At 32.7% G+C, this 23649-nt stretch overlaps 1 protein-coding gene across 2 annotated transcripts in view; it reads right to left on the bottom strand.

Annotated features, from left to right (window-relative positions):
• The window catches only part of DPYD (dihydropyrimidine dehydrogenase), an 853279-nt gene that overhangs the window by 580543 nt on the left and 249087 nt on the right, over positions 1–23649 (bottom strand). For both annotated transcript variants that reach the window (XM_060626444.3, XM_078451629.2), the window contains exons 6-7: positions 12428–12624; positions 3889–3970 (exon numbers count right to left, since the gene is read on the bottom strand). In XM_060626444.3, the coding sequence (XP_060482427.2) occupies positions 3889–3970; positions 12428–12624 (279 nt within the window). The remainder of the gene's footprint in view (positions 1–3888; positions 3971–12427; positions 12625–23649) is intronic.

The following is a 23649-nucleotide window of genomic DNA, read 5'->3' as shown; positions in this document are numbered from 1 at the left end:
ATGAACTGTGAGATCATGACCTGAGCCGAAGTTGGACACTTAACCAACTGACCCACCTGGGCACCCCTAAAAGGCTACTTCTTCTAAGGAATGAATAATTTTATTATAATAGAAGGATCCTTTGATGTGAAATCAACTGAATATATTTAAGAAATTAAAAACTGTATATTCTGCTGATAAGTAAAGTGAAAAACAAAAACTTGAATTCTATCACAAGAATACATGAGCAAATAAAAATATTATCCTAAACAATTCTATGAAAAGGAAAAAACAATCAAAACTATAACTACTGAAGAAAAATAACACTAATAATACTAATGAAAACATACAGATTCTGACAAGAGTTTATTCAAGGAGAAATTAATAATTTAAAATGGTTTCAGTATTCATCCTAGAAAAAAGAAAAGTATACAACTCAAGACATTAAAAAAGAATAATAAGTATAAGAATAGCATGAGGAAAGAATAAAGTCAGCAATTAGATAATGAGAAAATATAAAACTAAGAGCTGGTTCCTGTAAAGAATACATTAACTGGAAAACCACTACTCACTTTTATCATTAAAAATGTTAAGAAAATACAATGTATAATCCCAGGTACAGATGAGATATTTTTTGTTGTATAGGGGATAACATGTTTAAATGTATGGTAATTAATTCAAAAGTCTCAATGAAATAAATTTTTCTAGGAAAATATATATTGGCCAAATTGACAGAGAATGAAATAGGTGAAAAGACTGATAACTATTAAAAAAAAAAAAAAAAAGCCAAAGTTCTATCTCTCATAAAAAGGCTTGAGGTCAGAATGGTAAAATTTTCAAATTCAGTAAAATACTTGTCTCAAGACAATACTCTTAGCAACAAGAAAATAATGAAATGCTAGGAAATTTATTTTTATAAGCCTACCATAACTCTATTACCAAAAACTCACAAAGATAACAAACACAAATAAGTAAAGCAAAACATAAACAGGCTTTCAGTAGATTTGAAACTCTGCAAGGACAGCAACGGTATTTGACTATTCCCTGCTCTATTTCCAGTTTTAGTGTTGATTACATAAATAAATGCAGGAAAAAGGAAAAAGACTAACAGAGCAAATGTAGACGTACACATATAATAAAACAATGCAAAACTGGATATCATCCAGATTTATAAAGGTTTATATAATTCAATATGTTAACTGAGCATAAGTTTTTTAAAGGGGCATTTTGAAAATTTAACACACCCTCCCCATTAAAATAAAAAAAATAACATTTTAATATTCTAAATCTAGAAAAATGTGCTCAATATGATTAAAAATGTTATCTCAAAGATAAAAAACAATGCATGTATTATCACTCTTTTATAACATACTAGAGATTCCAGCCAATGAAACAGTGGAAGAAAAATATATAATGTATAAATAGAGAGCAGACAAAAAGTCTCTTTATTTTCTTGTGACAATGTCTGGCTGCAAAATTTTTTAAATTGAAATTTTTTCAATTTAAAATTAAGAAGAACCAATCTATCAAGCTATTAGATATAAAATAAATTAAAATTATTCAACAGGAAATTGAACTAAGAATGTAGTTGGGAGTAAAGATGAATTAAACTTGGTTTTGGGTATGATGAGTATGCTATTTGGATGATAGATATATTTATTGAACTACTAAGAATATAGGTGTGGAGTTTGAAAGGATGGTTCTAGACTAGTATTTATCATACTACTTGGCAAAAGTAAATTCTCAATAATTATTTGTTGAATAAATGAAACAAATCTATTAGAAAGAAAAAAAAAAGAAAAACTGAATAATAACCAAGATAATGCTAGATCATGAAAGCTAAAAATACATACATACATACACATCATACACACAGACACACACACATACATGAGTGCTGGACAGGAGTTCAAACAGTATGAACTTAGAGCAAAATTCATTTCATTGCCAGGAAATTATTGTTGACTTTAAAATATAAAATGTTAGTTGAGAAGTACAAACAGAAGGCAGGTTAATAAGAATCTGGCAATCTGGCGAGGAGAAAAAAGAGGTAACAAGTGTAGAGCACTTTTTAAAAAATGTATCCTCTTATGGCTAAAGTTGATAAGCTAGAAAAGTTGCAAGCATCCTATCAGTGGATATAAGTCCTGAAAGCTGAAAAAGAATCTCATTGCTGTGTGTCCTCAGAATTATACATACAATTTACTGTTTACAAAGAAAGTTTGAATATTTGAAATGTCTCATTTTAAAACAACCCGAGAGGTGGACAAGACAGTATTAACTTCTTGTTTCATTTAGCCTTTAATTTTTTATTGATATATAATAAAGTCACAGAGTTTAAAATTCAAACCTACAAAATGGTAATAAATACTTCCCATACCTTTCCAAAGCAACCTTACGCTATCAGAATCTTCTATTTTTCCAGAGATATCCTCTGTATAGATGGCCTGATAAGTTTGTATCTTACACAAATGGTAGTACACACTTTTACCTTTCAACAGATATTGACCAAATCTAGGGATGTTAATTGACTTTGTCAAAGTTATCTGACTATAAAAGTAGAAAGTTGCAGGACTATTGCTAAAATATATATTTTTCTGGCACTCAGTACATTCACTGCTACTATGTCCTTGATGGGTTTCCTAATGAGAGTAATGGGTATGCTCTAATTTATGCAATATATCTGGTACTGCAAACACTGAATGGAATTTTGCAATTACTTATAAGATAAATTTAGAAGCGCTTTAAATTGATTTCTGATTCATCTTCAATTGCTACTAACACCTAATATATTAGTTTACACCTGATACATTAGTTTGAAGTCCCAATAAATAATATTTTCCTTATTTAATGAGATTTAGCTAAGAGCCTATATTCAGAATGAAAGACATTTAAAGAACTATTCAGAATACATTTTTAAAAAACAAATAATCATCTTTAAATGATCTATTTTGAACACTAGTTTTGAACGCTGAGCTTTCATAAACTTGTGCACATCTGTTATGTGTACTTGCTATAAGATTTCTTGTTCAGTGATTATGTATAAATGCTTTCTGCCAAATAAAGTGTAAAAGCACAAAATATTGTTTTGAGTATTTCCCCTTTTGATTACTTTAATTTTTATTTCTAAATGCAAGAGCTACGAATAGTTTCTTAATCATTTTTCAAAATATCTTTTGCATGCACTTACAGAATGTTTTACGTAAATCTCAATACTTTATTAATATATTGTGTACATCTATTATGTAAAATTAATAGTTTGAAACAGAAAATAGCAATATGTTCCAGTGAAGAGCCAGAGTATAATACTCCTAATTAATAGAAAAGAACAGGAATATCTAAAGCCAAATTCTGAAAGTACAAATATGTTAACTTTTGACCATCTTTAAAAGAACAAGGTTTATCTCACAAAACAATGAAAAATACAAAGCTGTTGCTTTCTACACCACTGATTTGCTGCTTATGATAAGAGAGGATTATCACATTAACACTACTGACACGATGCATATAATAAATTAAATAAACCTCTGTAAGATTATGTTCCAAATTGTGAAATACAAATGTTTCAGAGTGCACACAACTTGCATGAAAAAAATGTGATTAAAGAAACCAAATCCTTCTATTAGCTGCAGTGAACCCCTAAAGCAATTTAGGAATTTGTTTCTTACAGACAATTAATCACATGCAGGCGTGCCAGATGAGAACTATTGATTGCCCTTTTCCAGGCTAGTGGCATTCAGACAGTAGACAGACAAATGCCCTAAGCAAGGAGAAGCATCTTTCTGCTTCTGCCTGGTGTAGCTTTTAATTGTTCTTTCCTAAAATGTGTTACATTTTGCTGTTAATCTTTAGTGTAGAGCTTACTCCTTACTCTTTGAGCAATACACATGTGTTATGTTTTTCATTTACCTTTACACCAAGGTCCTTCATAAGCTCAATCTCAAAATGCACTGCATCATATGGTAGCCGGAACTGAGGGATTTCAGAAGTACTGGAAAAAAAAAAAAGAAGAAGAAGAAGAAGAAGAAGAAGAAGAAGAAGAAGCAGCATTTGTGGAAAAATTATTAATCTTTAAAAAATGCAACATGTCTATATTGATCAGTATTAAAGGAATAAGCACTTTTTCTAAGAGTATTTTCATATTATATGGGTGTGAGAACATCCAACTTTTACATGTATGATACAATATTAAATGGATAGCAGTAGAAATAGTTGCAAGTGGTGTGAAAATAAATATACACATTGGAAAACAAATAGATAATTGGTTAAAAGCAATTCCAACACTTTTAAGTTTGTTAGAGTACTTAGCTGAATTATCTAACAATCCAATGAATTCCTAAGGAAAAAAAAATCTTAAGGGGAACCTGGGTGGCTCAGTTGGTTAAGCTTCCGACTTCAGCTCAGGTCATGATCTTGCTATTAGTGAGTTTGAGCCCTGTGTTGGGCTCTGTGCTGAGAGTTCAGAGCCTGGAGCCTGCTTCAGAGTCTGTGTCTCCCTCTCTCTCTACCCTTCCTGTATTCGTGTTCTGTGTCTCTCTCTCAAAAATAAATAAACATTAAGAGAGTATTTTTTAAAAAAGAAAAAAGTCTTAAAAACATGAAAATTAAAACTATTTTTAGTATTTAATATATATATATATACATATATATTCCACAAATATACAACTAGCTTGTTCAAATTCAAATCTGTAACTTTGAATTACTATGCTGTTTAGAATATTATTGGGTTGGTTCCAGATGATCTATAAAATATTTTTTTATAGTAAACCAATCTTCTATGAAAGCAGTAAGTGTCCCAAAAGGATAGAGTCATTAAAAAGTAATCCTATTTAATATGAGTGCTCACTATTTGCACTTAAAAAACAAAAATGAGCACTAAAATATAATAATTTAAATAGTATAATAGTTTATGGAGTATCAAAAGTAAGGACAAATAAGTCTTCAATGTTTTATAGCAATAAAAAGGCTATAAACATTCATGAATATATACTAATTCATTTATTCAGTTATCTATTTATTCAATAAGCATTTACAAAGTACCAGACACAGCATTAGCTGCAGTGATTTGATGGTGAATTTTACCAAATTCCCGTTTTCAGTATATTCTCATTCTGGTGGGGAAGGTTACATACACAGATAACTACAATAGAATGTAGTACATGCAATGAGTGAGGTATATCCAGGCATTATAGCAATACATTTATAAAATAAATAAATAATAGTTGAAGATGAACCTACTGGATCATTCAATACCAAGTCTTTCAAAGTGCACACACAGATTTTTCATTCTTTGGAGACTTAAGAACATAACTATTCAATTAATTTCCATACATAAAACAATTAGCAAGATATGCTCAGTGCTATAGAAAATGCAAAGTATTAAACAGTATAAAATTAATTCCCTATACTACAGGGGCTTTCCATCTAGTTAGCACGTAAGATTATACGTGAGAGTAAATTTGGGCCTAAGTCAGAGATAAAAATCATTTAAGCTGACTTGTGGACTCTAGTCATACTACCTGGGAAGTCATGATAATACTCTGCACCAAGGAGGGCCCTTGGAGGGTATTAGAATACTCCACCCCCCAAAAAAAATGTCACTTTGGTATAAGGATTACTTTGAGCAGAAGGCAACTGAGAAGGAGATATAAGAAAAGCTCTCTGCCCCCCTAATATCTGCCTAAAAGCAGGACATAAATTTACAAAGGTGTATCTCTATTTCCCTACCACTAAGGGCAGAACTCTTAATCACCAGGAGATAATTCTAGACCCTTTTTTGCCCCAAAACAGGCTAATAAGACTAAAAAGAATCTACATTACAAACCTTACTAAATAACCCTTATATTCCATGAATTTTCCTCATATATCTACCTTCCCACCCCTAAAAAGTTTGTTGCCTCTAACAGCCTAAAGCCTTTTCCTTTGTCTTGCCATTTCGCAAATTTATTGCTCTTCGTTAAGAAGCTATATAAACCTCAAGTTCTATCTTTTTGATAGAACCTCAAGTTCTATCATCACCATGTTCTTCTATTTGTATGAATGATACATGTATTAGTGAACTGTTTTTCTTATTAATCTGTCTCTTGTCTGCTTATTTCACAGGCCCCGCCAAAGAACCCAAAAGGGTTGGGTATATTTTTTCCTACTCTATGGCCCGAAAGGCTACACAGAAAGATTCTTAAATATTAAGAATTGTATGTGGACACAGACACCTAGCCTTGATAGGCATGGGGCTCTGTGTGAGAGAAACTGGAAATGGACTAAAGTTGGGTCTGATGAAGTTTCTCAAAAGGCTGGACAAGAGAACAAAACAATGAGCTGTGAATAAAGAACTCCAGCCAAATAAACCAACCATAGCAAGGCAACATCCAGATACATTGTGAGGCATAGTACCTTCCCTTGACTAAGCCCTAACCTAAAATTTTTATGGTATTTCAGTAAGTGTATGGTACAAAAGAAGAAAAACTTATGCTAGTGAAGGCAAATGGTTGTTATTTAAGAAATAGCTCTGAAAGAAAGGCTACAACTTTTCTGTTGATCAGAAAGAAAGAAAGGATGACATTACCCAACCCAGCAGGAGGAAACACAAGCAAAAAAGAAATATAACTTTGAAAGCTAAAGTAGGCATTGGAGTAAATGGATGTCCTACAGGAAGTAAGTGGAAGGTGAGATACTCAAAAAAAGTTGGTTAGATTTGGTTATTAATGAGTAGACAGGGGATAGGGAGGTGATTATGGATAGTTATAAATGTGACATATTTATATACACCAATGGATAAGATCAGCAGACAGATGGGAGATACATACACATACACAGTACAATGTGACAAATGTAAAATATCACTGTGAACAAGAGTGTTTCAAAAGAGGGGAGGCTTATTGTGGGATGAGATAATCAGGTAGATGAAATGTGACAAATGATCAGCTTTCAGTTAAGTGAAGAAGAGGGAAGGCATCAGAGGACAAAGAAAATGGCAAGGAGGAGGAACAGAAAGGGGAGGAGGAAAAAAGTACACATGCTGTGATCAGGGAATGACAATGGAGCAGAGGGGTTTCAGGAGGCTTTAGCAGAAACACCACAGCCCTGTAATCAGGTATTTTGAGTATTAGATGAATTCCTCCTTGTTTCGGAGCTTTAAATGTCATCTACATGTATGTAATGAATCTCATATTCTTATCCTCAGACCATAATTCCAGCCTTTTATGTTCACTTGAATGTCTAACAGGTATCTCAGGTTCATCAGGCCCCAAATTAAACTTTGGGTCTTCCACCCCAACACTGGATCTCAGACAACTCCATTTTATGAGTTGCTCAAGCCCCAAATTCCATCATCTCTATTCCCTAGCCCAGGTGCAGGCCATAAGGGGGTGTAATGATTTAGACTAAACAGTTACATACTGATTAAAATAAGCCTGCTTTGTATTTTCTTTTTTTTTAAATTTTTTTTAATGTTCATTTATTTTTGACAGAGATAGAAAGAGCATGAGCAGGGGAGGGGCAGAGAGAGAGGGAGACACAGAATCCGAAGCAGGCTCCAGGCTCTGAGCTGTCAGCACAGAGCCCGACACGGGGCTCGAACTCACAGAATGTGAGATCATGACCTGAGCCAAAGTCGGACGCTTAACCGACTGAGCCACCCAGGCACCCCAAAATAAACCTGCTTTGTATTTTCACTATGAGCTGCTTTCAACAGTGTCACTGATATCCTAAACACAGTCTCCCTGTCCCTACCCCCCCCCAAAATCTCTGGTAGATCTAAATTCTGAATAATTGCTATGGTTGCTGTAGAGTTCTAGTAATATGTGAATAAGCTTTAAATTGCCCCATTTTTATTACCCATTCTTAGTAAACATTGAGTTCTATAAGGAAGTTCATGTGAGAAATCCCAGTTAAACAGTGGCCACTGGCACATACTGATTTAGCTGAAAGCATTCCTTGTTCCAACTACCACAGGCAGCATGTGTCTCCACCCCTTACTAGGACATATGCTAATGTTTAAACAGTCGGTTTGGAACTGATAAAATGATAGCGCATGAAGCAATATGATTTACATCAACTCTAATTTTGGGCAACTATGAGGCTTTTGTGCTTCAAATTAAAATAGTGAGGGGCGCCTGGGTGGTTCAGTCAGTTAAGTGACTGACTTCAGCTCACGTCATGATCTCGTGGTTTGTGTGTTCCAGCCCTGTGTTGGACTCTGTGCTGACAGCTCAGAGCCTGGAGCCTGCTTCAGATTCTGTGTTCTCCCTCTCTCTGTGCTCCTTCCCCACTCACGCTCTCTCTCAAAAATAAATAAACATTGGAAATAAAATTTTTTAATTAAAAAAAATAGTGAAACAGTGTGACCTGTATCTTTAATATTGAAATTACTTCAATTGTTAATGTTTTTTATAGGAATGAATCAAAATAGTTTTTATTACTGATTATTATGATTTTTATTGAAAATTACTTTATTGCATAGACTAGAGAATAAGCATATTAAAAAAAAAATCTACTCCAGGCATTAAATATGCCACCATACCACTAAACTGACAGTTAAAAAACAAACAAACAAACCTTAATGCATTTATCATCACCTGACATATTCTATATTTGGTTTATTGTTTGTTTATTGTCTGCCTTCCCATTACTAGAGTGTAATAATCCCCATGAGAAGAGGTACTTTGCTTTGTCCACTTCCGAGCTCTAGTGCCTGAGATTATGACCAGCGCGTAGGAGATCAATAGATATTGAAGGCAGGAAGGAAGAGAGGAAGGAAAGGAGAGAGGGAGGGAGTGAGAGAGGGAGGAAAGGTAACATCACGTCATGGCTTTCAATACCAAGCCAGAATCATTGTCTCAGATTATGGGGAGCTACTGAGAGATTACAAGTAGAAGGGTGACATAACCAGTTTTGGAAACTGTTAGAAAAATGAATTTGAAAAAGACAAATCAGGAAGCAAAGAGACCCATTTGGAGGCTATACAGGTACAGCAAGTGAGATGTTAGGGGCATAGAGGTGGAGAGGTGAGAGGATATTTTAAAAGTATTCACAAAATACAAATTGCTAGGACACTTAAGAGTAGTGCAGATAATTCCCATTTGTTTTGGTGATGCCCTCCACTGAGGGACCAAACTCAGGAAGGGGCGTATTATTGATTGGTATGGTGAAATTTATAAGAGATGTCCAGGATTTTGAATGTATGACCAGGACAGAGAGAGAGGTTAGGACAAGTACAGATTTTAAAATAATTTTTCTGTAAGTGGTAACTGACCATGAGAGTAAATGAGATCACTGGCAAGACCACATGGTAAGACAGGGGATAAAAGAAAGGAAGACAGAATTTGATTGGAAGGATTATTTCCTAAGTTTGTTTTGCTTAAGAAAACAAACTTTTATTCCTCCACTTGTACTCTTTTAACCATCTAAAGTGTTGACAGAAAATTTCCTTATGGGAACCATAAATTCTTGGGGCGCCTGGGTGGCTCAGCCGGTTGAGTGTCCAACTTCGGCTCAGGTCATGATCTTACAGCTTGTGAGTTCAAGCCCCGCATCGGGCTCTGGTGCTGACAGCTCGGAACCTGGAGCCTGCTTCAGATTCTGTGTCTCCCTCTTTCTCTGTCCCTAATCCACTCGCATTCTGTCTCTGTCTCTCTCAAAAATAAATAAACATTAAAAAAAATTTTTTTTAATAAATTCTTTAGTACCATCAATGGAGTATCAGAAACCTAAACAAACAAACAAACAAACAAACAAAATCGTTCTTCTATGTTCATGCTGCTTTCAAGTAAATGGAATTTACCTATAACAACTCCCACTCTTTTCATAATACTATTTATTATGATAAAGGTACCACACTGTAAATTTGTGTTACATCACACTTGTACTCAAAATAATTCCTATTGCTATAACCATTTCACCTAAACCCCATTTTTCTTTACTGTCAATCAATATGAAATGCAATAAACATGGTGAAAATGTGTGAAATAACTAAAATAAACCATTGCTCTGGCTATACAACACCTAGCAAAAATGTTAGAATTCATGTGTACTAATTTTTAAAGGGAAAAGACAAAATCAAAAGGATACACATGCATGCACACTTACAGTCTGTTAATACCATCTTTATTTATCTTTGTTACCATAATATGAAGCCCTTTAACCTTTTTAAACCCAAGTCCTGAAAAAAGAAACCACAAGGAGAGGAAAGCAAAACTACTGATTATTTTAATATTGTTGCCACATCAAAAAAAAAAAAAAAAAATCAATCAATTGTGTTCAATGGAATAGGGATTAAGTCCTTGCTATCTTTCACCAACTCTAGTGATTTTTTAAAAAGTGGTTGTGATACTAATTCACCAGGGATAAAAGAATCTGTTTGGATGCAAAGGAGAAGGAAAGATAAAACTTGACACCATCTCTTTAAGCAATTGATTTCAAATACAAAGCTAATTTAATCTTTTTAGCCACTTTGAAGGTATAAGAGAATGAGAGGCATCTGTGAGTGAAAACATAAATTAACAGGAAAGGATTGTGGTTGTAATGCTGGCTAAATTCCAATGTCAGTTTTTATAATCCTGTAACAGTGGCACATAATGCCTCTTCCATGGGATGGTCCAAATAAGACTGATTAAACATTTTATATTGTCCCTAGATACTGGGAACATTCAAAGGCAAAGGAAAGAAAATAAATCAAAAAAGAATTAAAAAAAACAAAGATCATTAATCCAGGAGAATCTGTCCCATTAGAAAATGTTCAGCAAATATGTAAAAGCACAAGTTTAGTGCTAGTTTATATGATTTAGAAATTCCTACTCTGCATTTGAGTTACAAAGAGATGGAGATGCTAGCTACCATAATAATATACCAAAATTGCCGACACAGAATAATTCACAAACCAGGCCTGTTCCATGTGAAATGCAATTAAGGCGCAAAAAGATTTTTCCTAGCCTATTAGGGTATACAACAATTAAGTTCATATTTTTTAAATTAGCTCACATATTCATTGATGTGTATAATTGAAAAAAATGTACAATGCTTATACATATGTTGCTAATAGATTACGTTTTTCCTAATTAATAAAGCTGTGGTAAAACACCATTAAAAAGATAGTCTAAATCATTCCAGCAAAATAATATATTAGGTATTTTACATTCCAGGAGTAAATAAAAAACTTTACAAACTATGTGTAATCCCTTAAAACTCATAGTGGTGAAACATCAATACAGAAAAAATAATTATTTCTTGACAATCAGGTTATTTTTTTCTTCAGTTTATGCTTCATATCCTCTTTAATAGGTTTTCCTATTATATGATACCTTGGCTTGATGATTCAGTCAAATAGTTTTATACTAATGCAAGCTTATTTTGGGTTCATATAGTCATTTGACCAATATGAAATTTTACAATTATTGACATATTTATAGGTGTCATAAAATATAAAAAAAACATAAGCACAAATTTTAGCCATAATTTGATTAAATGTATTCTGTGATTATTAAATATGATAAATTTACTTTAAAAGTAGCTATTAAGTAGCTATTAAATTTAAATGTTAATACAACAACAGATATGCCAAATGACAGTATTTTATGTCATAACTTTCTAATGCAAGATGACACATTTATGAAAAATAACAAATTGAGTAATATTAACTTTCCATCCAAATTCTTTCTCATTTTTATATCAAATGTTTTAAGTAATTTGCATTTCCTACTTATAATAAATTTTATTTCATTCTAATCACAAATGTAATGTATGTCCACTATAGAGTTCTATCTACTTTAAATGAAGCAAACTTCCCCACCCAATTTCTAAGTGTGCTTTGAATATATGAAAGTCATTGATACAAAGTAAATATTTTCCCATTTCAATGAATGAATCCTCATGGGAATAAAAGGCTGTGAGTCCTGATTTATAATCATGATGCTGATTAATATTAAATATTAGTAAGGTATTTATGAAATAAAACTGCATATATGTATATTAAAATGGAACAATTTTAGTAGACTCTGACATGATTTTAATCAAATGCAAATCTAAAGAGATTTCAAATTAAAAATATGTGAGCAGGCAAACATGACTACGTATACAACAAAATGAATTATCCAGGTATTCTACAGACCTACGTTTTTCCCATCTTTAATTTCTATAATTTTCAGACATATCTCCATTAAAGGACAGATTTACAGGGATGAAATAAGTTTTCATATGACAGCTTCTTCTATCCATAAAATATTTTGCTGAGATTTATCTTAAATTCACAGAAACTAGACAGAGAAATTTTTAAATAAATACTGCTTAAAGCCAACTAAAGTGAATAATGAAATCAAAATCAAGCATTTGGAAAAAGAACATTTAAAATACCATCTGTGAGCCTGAGTTCCTATATAATTACGAATCAACAATATTCATAATTTTTACCTCATCATTTTTAATACTTTAAACATGAAAAAAATATAGGCATTACCTTAAACCACCGACATATTCTTGTTTTTCAAAGATAGTGATGTCAGAGTAGCCTAATCGAGCCAAAAAGGAAGCACAACTTATACTTGCAGGCCCAGCACCAAAAAGAGCAATTTTTGCAGAATAGGCTTCAGGCATGTTTTCGGGGTGAGGCAGAGAAGGATCTCGAATTTGTGTGATATTCATTGTTTTGAAAACCTATGGAGAAATCAAATGCCATGATTAAAAATTATAAACTAACTTTTACAACTTCAAATATGCTTTAATGTTTCAAACGCACTAGTGTTTTAAATAAAAACAGGAAGTATATTTTCAGTATTAATACAGTATCATTAGAAGTTGTACTGGGTCAAGTAGATGACATCCTATGCTTGACTCTTTCTCAATCTTTGGAATTCCTTTCCTGGTCACACATCCTATAGGAAGCATTTTGGCTCACTTTCTTTACACCCACTTCTAGGCCAAGTTAAGTGCTCCTCCTCTGAAGTCCTATAGTATATGTTGCATGCCTCTAACATAACTCCTTACAAATGTATCTATTTATGTGTCATGTTTCCATGTTAGTCAGTAGAACATTTTTGTTCCTTGAGTTAGAGACCATATCCTTCATAAACACACACACATATAACTTACTATGGTAAATGGAATGTTATATGTTGTATGTTTTAGGTATTTTTAAAAACATGTTACCATTGTACTACCAGCAGTTAGTACTAATCTGGCACATAGAAAACATTCAGTAAATAATTTGCTGATGCCTGCTTCTGATTATAATAGATTAGCCTCTGAAGGATAACTTTTTAAAATATTTTGAAAGCATTAGAGAGCTATACCTGAAGCTAACCAGACTAGAGGGGTCAGTCAAGATCTCAAGAGAAAACAGAGAAGAAGAGAAGTGAGATGACAGTTCAGGAGTTACTTTTACCCTGGGGATAAAACCACCTCATAGCAGAAAGAGGAAAGCTCTGAATCTAGGAGAGGACCACAGCTCAGAAAAGACAGCAAGAGAGACTGTGGGAATATCCTAGGACTAGAGAAATACAAGGTTTGGGGAATGTAAGAGGCCAGAAACCAGAAGCAGAAGAAAGTGAAGAAAAATAAGCTTCTTAAACTGCACAGGATAAAAGCCTAAGAATCTACACAGAAAATCTCTGCAAAGAAGAGGGGAACTTTCTATACTCTGATGGCCCAGAGGAAATAAAAAAGAGTGTAGTAGCAGCTAAAGAAGGAAGATCCCTAGTAAACAGTCAGCTAGAATTCTTGGAGAGCTCTACTCTACAAGTGGCACAAACCAGACGTAGACAAGCAGCCTGAATCAACTCAGCTCTTGTGAATGAGGGTGATTAGTCCTCACTGTATTTGTTTACTAAATGATAGGATAGACCTTCTGTGGAGGGTAATAAGCCAATCACAGCATTTACAAATTTTCATACACACTACTTCATTTTGGTAAAATAGCCTAGGCTTGTCAACAACTAATAACTAAAAACTTCCTAGAAATAAGAAAATAGAGATGCATATAAAATCCAGGTAAGTGTAGTTATCACAGATTTTAGAATAACCAGAATTAATGTTAAAAAATACATAATAAGAATGTGAACTTTACCAGGAAACTGGAGTTAAAAAAAAAAGAAATAGGAGAAGAAAAAAAGTGAACATTAAAAAAAAAAAAAAAACTAAACACACGTATTTGACAGCAGATTGAACAGGTGAGCAAAAAGGGCAAGAGGACTAAAGATGGGACTGTAATAACTATCTACACCAAAGCATGGAAAAATAGGAAGGAAAATACAGAAAGAAAACTATAACAACAACAAAAACCAAACATGAAAGAAAAAGAACATATACAGAGCTAATATACACATAATTGGGATCAGAGGACATACACATAATTGGGAGAGGACAGAAAATGAGACAGTAGTAATATTTCAAGAGAAATAGACCAAGAACTTCCCCAAAATAATGAAAGACGTGAAAGCAAGAAGTTCTAAAACCTTTAAAAAGGTAGAAATAAGGAAACTCATGCAGATCACAGTAAAATTGCTGTGGACCAAGGTGAGAAAAATAAAGCATTGAAAGCAACAAAAAAACAAAGACACCGTACTGTCAACAAGCAACAAAAAGGGCTGAAAGTTTTTCTCTCAAAAGAATTGATGGAAGTCAGAAGACAATAAAATGGTATTTTTTGAACAGTGAAAGAAAATATCTTCTACCAGGAATTGTATTCAGAAGGAAAATATCCTTCAAATGTGAAAGTAACATAAAGACACTTGCAGGGAATATTTATTGGCAACAATAAAAGATTTGCTGAAGAATATTAGATGAAGTTCTTCAGAAAGAAAGCATATCACAGATGGAAACTCAGAAATTCAGGAAGGCATAAAGGGCACTGAAAATTATAAATATGTGGGTAAATGTAAATGACATTGACTGTTTAAATTAATAAAGTCACATGGGGTTTATGATAATTGAAAACTGAAATACATGATAAAAAGTATGAGAGATTGAATGAAAGTACACTAGTGTGTAGGAAGTAGTAAAAATATCAACATTTATTAGGCTGCAATTGATTAAGGATGCATATTGTACAACTATAGTAACTACTAAAAGAATACTATTACTAATAGGTAAATTGTTGAGGGGAAAGTAGAATTTTAAAAATATTTTATTAATAAAAGAAATAAATGAGAGAAAATTCATGTAATAGAAGGGCAGAGTGGGAGAGGAGAAAGCAGAAAACAAGTAGTAAGAAAGTGAATATAAATACATACATATGAATAATTACATTAAATGTAAATGGGTCAAAATTATAATTAAAATATTAAGGTTTTATATATATATATATATATATATATATATATATATATATATATAAAATAGATATACATCATAAGTACAAAGACACAAAAAGGTATAGAAGATGAAAAAAGTTATTCTATGCAAACACTAACCAGAAGAAAGCTGGTATAGGTATATCATTATCCGACATATTAGACTTTCATTACTAAAGTTAAATAAAAATAAAAAGTCAATCGCCCAGCCAGAGTTTTCAATACTAAATCCATAGGTACCTGATAACAACTTCAGAATGTGTATGTTAAATAACTGAAATTAAAATAAAAAACTTTTAAAAATAACAAAATTTACTAGCATTTATAAGCTAACATTACATGCTAACAAAGTTTAGAAGCAGAAAACATGATTTTTTTTTAAAAGAATAATTTATTGCTGATATCTTAAACAGAATATAGTCTAATGTGATTACCTAGGCCAAAAAGTTTATACTTTGAAGTTCAGCTGTGATAAACAGAATAGAATTTTTGAGATGTCTTTCTTGTCTCACCCAGAAGCAAGAGATAGTTTAGTTTTGAGACACTGAATATATGCGACACAAGTTTTACCCAATGGTACGCAAATAAAGTAGTAATTATCCAATAATATACAATACATATCAAATTTCACCTAAGGACATTTTAATCATTTTTCAATTAACCTTTAAGTGTTCTTTAAAAAAAACTCCCAAATATTAAACCAAATAAATGTATCTATTCAAACTGTATCCGTGCCCAACAAAAAGTTGGAAGCTCTTAGGGGGTTTGAAGAAATGAAAGCAACCATATTCCTCAATACATAGAACACCAAAGACATGTACAAGAATGCGAATCATTAGCCTCTGAACTAGGCACCCCCAGGCTCTGCAGCTCATGAACTAGTTAATACATAATCAATAACCTACCTTGCTCAATACACTAATTTATGAATTAATATTATTCTTTTTCCTGCTTTTTTTATTATAATTGTTTATTGCACTGATTTTCTCCCTTGGTTTCGTAGCAGGTTGCATTGAAAACTTGATAGTTTTCTAATGAAGTGGATATTTGAATGAAATTTTGTGAATTTTATCACAAATAATAGTAGTATGTTTTAAGAGGTCTGACTTTAAAATTAGACTGCTTGGGGTTGAGTCTTGATTTCCATCATTCTCATGGTTTATGGTATTGAACAAGTCACTTAACATATTTATGCCTGTCTCCTCAAATTGTAAAGTGAGGTTAGTAATATCTATCTTGGAGAGCTACTATGAGGATTAAGTGAGTTAATTCATGTAAAGCACTTTAGAAAAGTGCCTGGCCACTTAGCAAACGTTATTTCCTAATTCACCTAGTGTTCAAACTTTGTGAGATAGAACTGTCCAATATGGTAGCCAGTAGCCACAAGTGACTATTCAAATTTATATTAAATTCATCATAATTAAATAAAATTTAGAATTTAGTTCCTCAGTAACAGTAGCCATATTTCAAGTGTTCAATAAATACATGTGGCTAGTTGACTAATGTATTAAAGAACATTTTCATCATTGTAGAAACTTGAATATACAACATACAGTGTAAGAGAAATAATCTCAAGAACATCATTAAGATAAAAATGAACTAAAAAATTATGATTCAAGGAGTTTTTAGTATTTGTTACATTTGTTTTTGACATGATTTATATGATTATACGGTTATAAAACTTAATTTTTCATAATAGTTGTATTTAACAACCAGTTCATGAAATTCCTGAAAATTTAATCACCCTCTTAAGTTCTGGTCCAATCTGGCTTAAGCCCATTATTGTACTCAGGAAATATGTGAAGGTTCATGTTTTGTTTTTTTGTTTTTTTTAACTTCTGACATGATTGCATCAGCATCATGCCCAAACTTTGAGATATATCAGCTACACTTTTCAACTTCCTCAAGACTGGAAGGAATAAGTGGACCTCTACACTTCTAAAACAGTGATGTTCAACTTCTTTTCAACTAAAATACACAAAATGAACAGTTTCATATGTACACAATATACTTCCATGAAGTAGCCTGATTGTGACACAATGTTTTAAAAAATTGGCTAGGAAGTGAAGTAAACAGATCCATACACATGGGGGAGGGGGGTGTTGATATACAACAAAATACTTTAGAAACCTAAGTAATGTGAATCATTTATATATCCAAAATTGTCATTTTATAAAAGAAAGTAATTAACATATCTAATAAAGTAAATGCTAAACTATGTTTACAATAACAAATCTTGTGATATTTCTTTAAAATTTTTTTTTAACGTTTATTTATTTTTGAGACAGAGAGAGACAGAGCATGAACGGGCGAGGGGCAGAGAGAGAGGGAGACACAGAATCGGAAGCAGGCTCCAGGCTCTGAGCCATCAGCCCAGAGCCCGACGCGGGGCTTGAACTCACGGACCGTGAGATCGTGACCTGAGCTGAAGTCGGAGGCTTAACCGACTGAGCCACCCAGGCACCCCTACAATAACAAATCTTGTGATATTTTTTAAGATTACTAATCCGTAGATAGTATGGGTGGAAAAAATAATTCATGCTATTGATTAAATAGCATAAATTAATCTTGTCCTGAAACTTAGTCAATTAAAACAAATTTAGAAAATTTAAGAATGTTAATAAATAAATAGTAATAAGGCACATTTTTCATTTCCTTTTTTAAAACTAGTTCAGTCTTCAAATAAATGTAACTAAAATTATAAATAATTCATAAATAAATGCTATATTAAGTCCACTTATTTACAATATCAAAAGAACATTTCCTAATAGATTTCTTGAAGTGTAATTCCCATTGTTTCATAATACAACAAAAACTTAATCCAAGACAACTGAGCCCTTTAAGTGAGAAAGATAACTTTTTTAAAACAAACTTCAGCTGTCATTCCTTTTATTAATTTTCTAACATTGAATTATCTAAGCAAAAGATTCAGGTGTCTAAGGAAGTTAATAATACAAACAAATAGGTTAATCAATGTCACAAGGAAGTAAATTAAGTATTTAAAGATGCATAGAAAGTATGCCCAATACGTATTTCCCTACACTAATAAAAAGGCCAATATTCACTCAGCATATACTGTGTGCCGGGCTTTATACTAAATCTCTATACAGATGTTCTCATTTAGTCTTCAACAATTCTGTCATGGTGGTACAGTCATGATTTCCATTTCCCAAATGGAAATTCCATTTCACAAAGTAAGGATTTTATGCTGAGACTAATCTACTCCATTGGCCTGAACTCTTCTTACACACTGTCATTGTCAAATTTTTATAGTGGTTTTCAATAAGAAATTATTATGTTTCATATATATATAATCATATATTTCAGTATGAAATGCATAACTCAAAAAAAATAACTATTACATGAATTTATCTCTCCTAAGTCTTACAATAGCCAGCAACAAAAGTTGGCTATACTTAATAAGTTAAATTGAACTTACAAGCCAACAACTGCTAATGAAGTGTTTGAAAACACGGGACTACGTATGCCATTTGGTTCCCTATCATGCTATTCTGAGACAAGAAACTAAGGCAGTCAGCTGCATCAAGAGGAACGTGATTTTATTTATACTCAATCAAATATTTTATATTTATATCCTTTTAAAAGTGTTCCTTTTCCTACCAATGCACTTAGAGTATTTTAAGATTATTTTACTTTTCATCAGGAGTACATAACAAACATTTATAGAGCCCTAAAATATAACAAGCACTGTGTTATAGAAAACAATAAAAAGGTTTTCAAATAGCCCTAAAGGAGCTGGTTGGGGGCTGATTACTGGGTTTATGGCTGTTAAAATTATTTTTATTGTTTTTTAATGTTGTATATAGTTTTTGAGAGAGAGACAGAGACAGAGACAGAATATGAGTGGGGGAAGGGCACAGACAGAATGAGACACAGAATCTGCAGCAGGTTCCAGGCTCTGAGCTGTCAGCACAGAGCCCAACACAGGGCTCGAACTCACAAACCCCAAAATCATGACCTGAGCAGAAGTCGGTTGCTTAACCAAATAAGCCACCCAGGTGACCCTAAAATTATGCTTTGGCTATCTCCTGGGTGCTTTGCTATGAACTTTACATAATTTTTTTTTCACTTAGCATAGCTTACAATCTGACTTTCCCTATAGATTATGAAGCAATCAGAGGGTTTTCCCCTCCCATCTGTAATCCCAAGGCATAGTAAAATTCTACCACATAGTAAGCATCCAACAAGATTTGGGTGAATTTCAAAATTCCTGAACTCCTGTGACAGACTCCAACAAATGAGTAATAGTAACCAAGGAAATACAGTTCTCTCTCAGTGATACAGAAGGACAGTTATTTATAAACAGATATCTTTCTTGAGAAACATTTTAAAGTAGATTTCTGTTCATAAATCACCCTGTGATTTCTGACCTTTCACTCATCTGGAAAGTGTGTATTTCTTTCATCATTCCAAGTTGATTTTACTTTACTAGCATTTTGTCCAGAATTTCCACATTATTTTGAGGCAATGGAGAGATTATCCTGATTTTAAAAAGGAGAACATTGAGACAGAGAGACCATAGGATTTCTTCCTAAGCCTCCTCACATACTGGAGACAGAAACAGCTTAATTTTCTAATCATTATATAACAGTGCTCTCTAAATGAAAAAGAAGGTAACATGGCAAATGCAAGGATATTTACCAATTCTGATTAGAGGATAACTCTCATTTGAATACTTCTTACTTTCTAAAATGGCACATAATGAAAATCACCATAAATGTTTGGTAGCTATAATTCTTCCTCAATTACTCTATTTATTATTATTAACCAAGCAATAGCAAAAATAAACTCTGGTAAAATGTAGACAAATAAAATATCCTTGGAAATTCTGGAATACCTCTACTAGTTGAAGGATGAATTACATACGGGTGGTTGTATTCTGTGCCCCTCTTAAGTTTATATTTTTGTGAGTATTTAACTTGATTTCACTATAAAATAAAACATAATTTCTGATAGTTCCAAAAAGGATATTATGTCATCAGTTGAGGTCTAAAAAATCTTAATAAAAGTAATAGATTTTTATTTGGCTGATTTCAGTTTCCTTGAGTTTTTTAACAGTATTACAGCCTGGTTACCTTTTGAAATGAAGAGATTACTATTTTTGCAACCAAAGTAAGTTACCTCAAATTACATGCCTTCTAGGAGATGCTTCTATATAATTTGCTTTGTAACTTGCTTCCTTTTGTAAAAGAAGTCAAAAGAAATACTGAGTACATACTATTCATTTTAGCCATCCCTTGAGAAGAAAATTCTTAGGCTACATCAGAGTTTTCTTCACCACATTAAACAAGGGACACCAAAAGTAGAAACTTTGTTTCAAATGTATGAGGAAAAAAGAAAAACTCCATGCCACAGAAAATTTTCAGTTATTAAAATTATTAATAAATTAGTAATTCTTAAGAATTTTATTTCATTATCTTCTTACTACTAAAATGAACGTTATTGTGAGATATTTCTGGTATGGTAAAAATACTATGTGATTTGAGATCAGACTATTCTATCCCATTCAATTTCGACTTTAATTCAGCAAATATTTTACTTACCCTCTATGTACGCTATAGAAAGTAGCATGAATGAGACATAGATCCTCTAGTGAGTAGCTCTCTGGGTAACAGAGTATTCATATGTCTTAAATATAGAAAAATTATTACAATCAATCTGACACATGTATGATTCATTTTTACATATGATGCTCTTGGAGCTCATGAGAAGGAAAATTCACTTAGATGAAAGGAAAGATAATACCTGAGCCAAATCTCTAAAAAAAAAAAAAAAAAAAAAAGGTCACATGTTATCTTGGAGACTTCATCTCTCTAAATGTCAGCTCTAAAATTAAGGGAGGAATAATTACCTCAGCAATTTATTGTGAAGACTGAATGAATCAATGATGATAACCTCCTGAAATTAATGCCTTCTCTTTATCTCTTCTAGGTGTTTAACATTTATATCTCCAGTCCTAACAGTTTTCAAAGCTAGGTAAGATTGCTCATTTTACAGACAATGGAACTCACACCTAAGTCATTACTCTTACATTATACTTCATATTTTATTATAAGTAAACTGTATGTTATATTTGAGATTTGAGGCTGCAATTGAATTAAATGGTTGAAGTTGACCAAATACAATTTGAACTAAACATAGGTGTTTAGTTCAGTTATGAGCAACTTTACTGATCCAAAATCTTATGCAGGTTCAGATTAACCAGTACACGCACTATTTTGCCTTTAGGATTTGCTAATGATATTCTCTGTGCCTTGAATGTTTACCCACTCTTGACTTTGCTGCATTTGATAAACACCTTTCAGGACCCAGTTTAAATTTCACTTCTCAGCTCAAGTTCCTCTCCCTGCTAGGCTACCTATTAGGTTTCCTAGCTACTGGCTCCCATAGTACAGTCTCACTGCTCCCTCTCAGCACTTCATTGTAATTTGCTTGTTTAATTGTCTTTCTTTCTCACCAGGCATAAGTTCCCCAAAGGCTAGTATCATTCCTATCTTCTTCATCACTGTATCCTTTGAACCCAGACACTGCTTAGTACCTAGTTAGTCACTACAAATGTTGGTGTTGGAAAGTAAAGCTGCCAGGGGCCAAGCAATCCATGTTACTGCTTCCTGGGGACAAGAGGATAGCAGAGAGGCAAAAGAAAGGGGTGATGAAATGGTGGACGAGAGGGATCCTCCCCAGTGCTATCTGCTTCAGTTGATTATTTTGTATGTATATGATTTTGGGGGGTAACAGCAGTAATGATTAACTATGGAGCCAATGCTACTTGTAAGCAAATGAATAATAGAATAAAAGAATAGTAATTAGAAGGCAGTCATAATTAAAACTGCCTTGTTTTAACAAATTGATTGTTACATGATATGCCATACAAGCATTTACTAAACGATTTTCAAAGAGCCAGATTTTGTTTTGTAGATCATCTTTTTTTTTCCTTTTATGTCCTATTTCATTATTTTTCTATTATTTCCATTTCCTTTCTCCTATTTTTTTAGAATTTACCACCGCCTCTACCACCACACCCATCCCCACTCCAATTTGCTCTCCTTCTAGCTCCTTAAGATAGACATTGCCTTCAATTTTCCTGTTATACACACTTAACACAATGTATTTTCATATAAAAAAAAGATTTCTCTGCACTTAATAGGTTGTCAGTGAAAGTTTTCATTCAAGTCTAAATATTGTATAATTTCTATTGTGATGAATTCTTTAACCCATAAATCATTTATGAATGTGTTTTTGAAATTTCCAGACAAAAATTTGTTATTGTTTCATTTTTATAATATTTTTATTTTTTATTTCTAATTTAGTTATGTTATAGAAAAAATACAATCCATACATACTTATTTGGAAATATATACATAATTCTTCTGACCTAGTGCATGGTCAATTTTGAAAAATTTTACACAAGTATGTGAAAAGGTTGTAATCACTATATTAGAACAGGGGGTACAGGAACCTTTTAAATCAATGTAATAAGCCTTATTCAAAAAAACCTTATTAATTTGGGGTGAGGTAATAAACTTTATTAATTTGTCATGTGTATACAGTTCATGAATGTCACATATTTTAAGCCATTCTTTTTTCATTTTCTACTTTTGTTACATATTAATATCAGTACACTAGCTTTCTTTTTTTTAATGCTTATTTCTGAGAGACAGAGACAGAGAGAGTGGCAGAGGGACAGAGAGAGAGGAAGACATAGAATCCGAAGCAGGCTCCAGGCTCTGAGCTGTCAGGACAAAGCCTGACACGGGGCTCGAACCCCCAAACCATGAGATCGAGACCTAAGCTGAAGTCGGACGCTTAACCAACTGAGCCACGCAGGCACCCCAGTACACTGCTTTCTTATGGTTAGTGTTTGCATAGTATATCTTTTTTCAACCATGTTATTTTCAAGCTTATTGCTAAGATCTTTCTCTTCTAAGATATCACATAATTGCTTAGTATTTATTTTCGATCTATAGTAGTCCCTTATGTTTTAATACACAAACTTAATAAATATAAGTTATTGTGGCTAATTATATATTTGGATGTATTTCTACTATCCATTTTATGTTTCCTATTTATCATGCTTTTTCTTTGCTTCTCTCTCTTTTGTGTTCTATTTTTGCTATCTGGTCTCTGGCTAAACTGTGTTCTACCCACCTACCTCTTTTTGTTTCTATGATTGCTTGAAAGTTACAGATTCTATTTCCATATTTTTTTGTGATTAGCTTTAAATTTTTAACATATATATTTCAATGTTTTTAAAAACATATTCTCAAGTTGTGAAGTACTCTCTTCTCCTCCCAACATAAAAGACAGTTAACTACCCACTATACTCTCCCACATGCCCCTCACACACCTTCCTTGTCAATACTGTATAAAA

Source organism: Panthera onca, chromosome C1 (assembly GCF_046562875.1).
Source record: "Panthera onca isolate mPanOnc1 chromosome C1, mPanOnc1 haplotype 2, whole genome shotgun sequence".
Classification (NCBI taxonomy): Eukaryota; Metazoa; Chordata; class Mammalia; order Carnivora; family Felidae; genus Panthera; species Panthera onca.
Note: the sequence above shows the minus strand (reverse complement) of the source record. Positions and strands in the feature narration are given on the sequence as shown.